The 6,439-nt window shown below is 40.6% G+C and overlaps 1 protein-coding gene across 1 annotated transcript; it reads left to right on the forward strand.

The window, feature by feature from the left end:
* Nucleotides 1-1,108: 1,108 nt before the first annotated feature.
* GPX8 (glutathione peroxidase 8 (putative)) lies at nt 1,109-5,235 on the forward strand. Its single transcript, XM_009697594.1, has 3 exons — nt 1,109-1,320; nt 1,937-2,198; nt 4,885-5,235. The coding sequence occupies exons 1-3, from the start codon at nt 1,114-1,116 to the stop codon at nt 5,046-5,048; spliced, it is 633 nt and encodes a 210-aa protein (XP_009695896.1). The 5' UTR covers nt 1,109-1,113; the 3' UTR covers nt 5,049-5,235.
* The last annotated feature ends 1,204 nt before the right edge of the window (nt 5,236-6,439 follow it).

The raw sequence follows: 6,439 nt of genomic DNA on the forward strand, positions 1-6,439 counted from the left end.
GACTGACAAGCAACATGGGTTGAAAGACAATTAATAGCTTAGAAAAGCCCAAGAACAGAAATGTGAGGAGGACAAAACAAAATCCTGAAAGCTGAGAGGAAGAGAGGGAATAGCAAATGGACAGAAACAAAGAGGGAAGAACTGAGCAAGGGAAGACATGAAGAAAGACAGAGAAAATTTTGGTTTTTCCATAACTGAGTTGTAACCACTACAGGTTCAGAAACCAAAAGCAACAGCGAAATATCTTTAAAACAATAAAATGAAGACAGATAAGACATCAGACTTGTGTGGCTCTGAAGTTCAGAGTGTCTTTCACAACTGCCTCAGCAGACCACCACTGGAGTTGCCTGGCTTACACCTGAGATTCTCAGCCACCTCATTCTTCTGTCCCGCACACCTGCCATCTTGTCATCTCACCACAGCTAGTTGTCCGTTAGCCAGTGGCAATAAAAAAAGCAACCCATTTTCCATCATCAGCCCCCTCATTACAAAAAAACGCCATTTTATTATCTTCCCTTATATTAGCCTATCAACAAGGAGTCTTTCTCTGCCCCATGTACTGTAAACGTTTTACAGACAAAGCTGCCTGTGACCCCACAGCAGCTGATGAGAGGCAGGACTGAGGTTGTAAACAGGGTAGTTTCAGCCATACTGCCTTCCTTCTGCCTCAACAGCTGGCCCCCAAACTGCTTCTCCAGGTCTGTCAGATAGCATGGATGCCTGCTGCTGAACAGCTCTTGTCAGGGATGCCTGAGGGGTTCAGGGGATATGCTACAGCTGCACTACAGACCCACAGGAGGCCCCAGCAGCTCTCAAGACAGGGTGCTGACAAACAGTGGAGTAATCCCACACAGGTCAGTTAAACAAACAGAGCAAACTGCATCCTTAGGTGATGGGAACACAATTTTTACTCCTTTGGGGTCCCCCCCCCCCGGTCTGTACTTTACCCAAGTGCTCTGAAGCCCAGCAGAAGCATTGTGATATGAAACAGCCACTTCTGCAACAGTGACAAACTGAGCAGCTTGTTTTTTCCACTCCGAGCTGCAAGTTTCGTATTTCAGCTCCTCCTTCACATTCCAGGCCTGCCCAGGCTCCTCTCCAAAGGTTTCGAAAATGGAGCCTCTCACAACTACTTATCCTCTGAAATACTCAGTACCCAAAGCCAGGGTCTTTGTTGTTTTTCTGTCCATGGTTTTGTGTACTGCTATTCTCTGCCTGCTGCAACTCAGATTTTTTAAACCTAAAATCAAAGATTTTTATTCTTTTGAAGTCAAGGATTCACGAGGAAGGATCATTTCCTTGGAGAAGTACAGAGGAAAAGTAAGTTACAACTTCATTATTTCTTGGTCTTGAATCTTTACTGAAAAAGAGGTCTCCATTTGTAGGTAAACAAAAAGTTTGGTTATGGGAATTTTTGGCAGAGATATGTGCTAAATTCCTGTTCCTCAAACAGTAACCTGGAGAGAAATTTAATTTTATCAAGGCCTGCTCCAGGAATTAAGTGTTAGATCTAATAAATCAAGAAAAATTAGGGTTTTGGTATTCTTTACTATAAATCAATATAGCCTAAGAATCAATTTGTGCATTTTATTTTTAAAGAATGGTAGCATGTTGTGTTGAATTCTGGAAGTTGATCTAGTAAATATGATTTTAGTGCCTGTCCTAAATACCTGCTTTTTTACATGCTTATATTTAAATAAAGCTGTAAGTTGAAGTTTATCCATTTATTGGATTTTTAAAACGACTTGTCTGAAAGTAAATATCGTAAGCTGCTATCATCTTTATCTGTTTAATGAAGTTACGATCAGACAGATTAAATTTAGCCTTCCGGCAGGAGCAATGGTGATAGTGGGAGATGCCATTTTAAGAGTTAATTGTAATCTCTACGCCATCTCAAGGGTTTTTTTCTTACTATTATAACTTTATTTCTCTGAAGGCAACTTTGGTTGTAAACGTGGCCAGTTACTGCCAACACACAGACAAAAATTACATCGCACTGCAAGAACTACACAGAGAGTTTGGTCCCTCCCACTTCACTGTGCTGGCTTTTCCCTGCAACCAGTTCGGAGAATCAGAGCCTAGTTCAAGCCAGGAAATAGAATCTTTTGCCAAAGGAAACTATGGAGTAACCTTCCCTGTTTTCCACAAAATCAAGATCCTAGGATCAGAAGCAGAGCCTGCCTTTAAATTTCTAATAGGTAACTGTTTTCTTTTATATATCAAGCTGTCTGTAACCATGGTATTCTCCCTAAATTCCCATTGGAGTTTTTTTGTCAGGAAAAATCGTAGTCTTCATGGTCTATGGAGAGAAACAGGCACTCAGCACTCCATTCATCTCCTTTCAATGTGGATATCAAAAACATGGTCAGAAGAGTTGTACCCTGAATGCATCTGTTTCTCCTCACTGATTTCAAAAACAGCCTACCTTGAGCAGCTCAGCTAGAAATAGCCATTTTATGGATGTATAAACTTGAGTGCAAAGACTCCCACCTACAGAATTGCATTTCAAATTATGTGACTTTTGTTGAAAAACAACTTTTCTTATGGACAAAAATGTAACTATGGAGGATCATAAAATTACTGGAAGATTTTATATAAACACTTGCAGATGAGAAGATTCCTTTTTTAGCAGAGTCATGTGTCCACCTGTATTGTAAAGCAGGATTATATATATATTATATTAGTTATATATAATCACTGATTTGCATTAATTTGTCTTGTGAGTTTCAGGGCCCAGCCTGCAAAAACCACTCACACAAATGCTCCTGTTACAGTAAGCATTTATGGACTTAGAGCCTCATACTCTCACAAGCAAAATTAAACTCTCTTCAGTTGACTAAAGAGCTCATAGATGCAAAACCAACTTGAAAAGACTCTCTGAATTTTCCTGAGTTTTGGCTACATCTTTGACCCATACTAAACATTGATACATGAAGGAAAGGATAATCAGAACATAACTCTTTTTTATCACATCATTTTAACTAGAAAATAAGGTAGAATCACAGAATGTGTTTGGTTGGAAGAGAACTCTGGGATCATCGAGTCCAGCCTTTGCCCTAACACCACCATGTCAGCTACACCATGGCACTAAGTGGCACTTAGAAGGCCCAAACCTGTATTCCATCTCCCTGCCGCAAGACAGGATCACAGTTACCCAAATCAGTACTGCACGTGCTTTTCCAGACTATTACAGTAGTCATACAAGAGATTCCAAAACCTTCCAGCCCATTCCAGTTCTTCACAGCTCCTTTTGTCAGAAGGCTATTTCAACATCTAAATGAAATCTTTCTTACACCACTTAGGTCTGTTAGTTCTTGCCATATCCTCTGTGTTACCTCTTATGTACTTGAAAATTATTACAATTTAGGAGTCATTTAAGTGCTCGTCATTGTCACTGTAACTGTGTTTCTTCCTACCTCCCCTTAGGCATGTCACCAAAGACCTCAGGTAAAGCCTCGTTGCTCTGAGTTGCCTGATGTCCAGTGGAATTATTGAATGCACTCTGGAGGTGCCTCTCAGTTCATTAATAGAGGAGACTAGAGCATGTAGGTACCAGATGGGTGGGATGAATCCAGATTCTACCTACTGGTGCAATCAGTATCAGACATTAATACCTATACAGAAACAGAACAGCCATATTCACTCAGTTGGTTCTTCTTTGATGTGCTATTCACCCACAAGAAGGAGAAAGAACTTCTGGTACTTAAATATTTGGAAGTAAGGCCATTCTTTTCCCACATTCCTCTGCGTGTCTTCAATTAAAGAAGCACCTGTTTTCTTCACGTAGCTGTCTTGACAATCAGAAGGTTGAACATCTTCATGCCACATGCCCTTGTGACTGTGACCGCTAGCTACAATTTGTCTGGCACTGTCAGATAGTCTACTGCAAAAAGAATCCACTGGCAGCATAAACATGGTGCCAAGGCCTTTACGTAACTGCTTCTTGTTGCTTTCATAGCAGTAAGGCATTTTGTTGGGCCAGTGCAAGGTTTGTGGTCTTACCTTTCCTCAAATAATGCCCAGCTTCCTATGAGTTTGTACTTTGTATGAATAATTCATATGCATTGATGAACACTGGAAGAATTTTCAGAGGTGGGGTTATGTTACTTCAAGACCAATCCTAGATTAATCTACTCAGCCATGATATAATTACTTGCTGGGACAGAGCCTCCATGACATAAGCTTTACCATACCCATTTGCTCACCATGGTGTCCCCTTACAGTCATCACATTACAAATGTAGTCCAATGGCAAAATTCAACCCACTGCTTCCAAGAATCAGTGTAGGGTTCAGCACTGTTCTCCACTGGACACCTGTTCAGTCAAATCTCCTGGAGTTTTCTTCTCGTTCTTCTCTGAACAAGAGATTTCCCTCTAAACCTGTGAGACTCTCCAAGGACAAACCAGAGTCAAGAAACTGCTTCTGCCTTCTCTAGGAGCCACGTAGTTTCCTGATAGCCCCTTGATCTCAGAAATTATCTTGCCAGGTATTCATGGTAGCAAAGATACCAGTAAGGTTTTGCCTCGTGGGATGAAAGGAGCTGAGTTAAGCCATCACCAGTACGACTTCCTGCTCCCATTTCACTTTCCCTGAACCAACATAAAACTGGCGATTCCCCAAATGAGTGTGCAGCCCTCATATGCTCCTCCCTAGGAAGCAGAGCATAGTAAAAGTAGGAACTCTTAAACAGGTTCACAAGAAGGGGAGAGCATCATTCACTTCCCACTTTTCACATGAGTAACACCACCCAGTAAATCCATGCCCAGACTACTAGCAAAGAACAGGGTGGGATTACTTCAACATAAATAGTTGACGAATCACTGCAGGATAATGAAACAATTACAAGTGTAAGTCATTAAAGTGATCTGATGTCATTCTTACAGATTCTTCAAAGAAAGAACCTCGATGGAATTTCTGGAAGTACCTTGTCAGCCCCGAGGGTAAAGTTGTGAAATTCTGGAGACCTGAAGAGCCCATAGAAAGTATCAAGCCAGAAGTAGCATCATTAATCAGGCAGATTATCATGAAAAAAAGAGAAGACCTCTGAAAAAGCCATTCACACTGTGAATCCATTCAACAGCATGGGTACACAGCCTTACTACATTCCTGGGAAATGCTGCTAGAAGCTAAACCATCAGGTGATTTTACTTCTCTTTGGTGTTAGTATTTTCAGCTACACTATGTCTATTAATGTTGGATTGGCTCCTGCAACAGCCTTGAGAACCACTGAGGTTACTGAGATTGGCAATGCACTCAGTACCTTGCAGGGATGGACCTTCAATTTGAATAAAGTTTCTGAATATTTCTTTAAATTGCTGACAATAGCTAATTACAATTGTCACCAGCAGGGAGATAGCTAAAATGAAGAGGACTTGTTGATAAATTACTCAGTACTTGCACAGAAGAGTTTTGTTTCCCATCTACCAGTAACAAATAGATTTTGATATTCTATTAATACATAATTGCCCTGACTGAAAGACATGGGGCCCAGAGGCATCATAGCAGGGTTTTTAGAGACAAACGCAACTGAAGATACCAGCTTTGCAGAATCTTCTTCAGGAAGATTACTGAATTGTGAAGCTGTCAACTTAGTTGTAAAAAGCTGTACATAGAAAATAAAATTATAAAAAGAAAAAAAATCGCAAAAATATTTCCTTGCCTGCTTTGTGTTTTGATTAAGATTACGTTTCACCTTTACAGCAACAGTTTAACAGAGGTTAAACTCTTTAGCCTTCTCCGTACATTTGCACTGTGGTACAATGCCTCAGCTATGAGCTCATGTCCTGCTGGATTCCCACTCTTCCAAGCTGGATGAAGGCAGGGCCTCTGTAAATATACATAGTTGCTTACAGCAGGATTCAAGGGGCACCAAAAATCAAAAGCCTGGCACTCTAACAGACATCTTTCTGAGACAGTCCAAGACAATGCTCCTCAGCCATCTACCTCGCATCTCTGGAATAAAACAACGGTCTTCAAGCAGAGGTAGAAGAAGGGGATGAAGGTTCATGCCTCAAGCCCCGCCCTTCTCACCTTGCAGTCTCTCCAGTCCTGCATGTAACTGCAAACCTATTTCCAGTTCTGTTCAACTGTTCTGTTTCAAACTGCCAAGTGTTTTGATTTATCTGTTTTATGAAGGGAAACCAGCAAATTGGAATAAGGAACCTCATTCCAGCTATCCAAGGCTTAAAGAAAAGCTGAAAAATGAGAGAAACCAGTGTCTCAGAAGAGTTTTCTATATGAAAAAGGACTGGCAGCATTAGTGCTGTTCTCTTGTAAGACTAACAGTGACTGAAAATACCTGAAGTGCTTCAAAACATTTTCCAGTAAAGATAGCCACTTAACTGTATTAAAAATGTGAGAAATTCAAAAGCAATTTTAAAAAAAGTATTGTTTCATTCATCTATGAAATTCATTGATAATTTCACAGAAAACCCCTGA

This window comes from Cariama cristata, unplaced genomic scaffold (assembly GCF_000690535.1).
Source record: "Cariama cristata isolate BGI_N322 unplaced genomic scaffold, ASM69053v1 scaffold37433, whole genome shotgun sequence".
Lineage (NCBI taxonomy): Eukaryota > Metazoa > Chordata > Aves > Cariamiformes > Cariamidae > Cariama > Cariama cristata.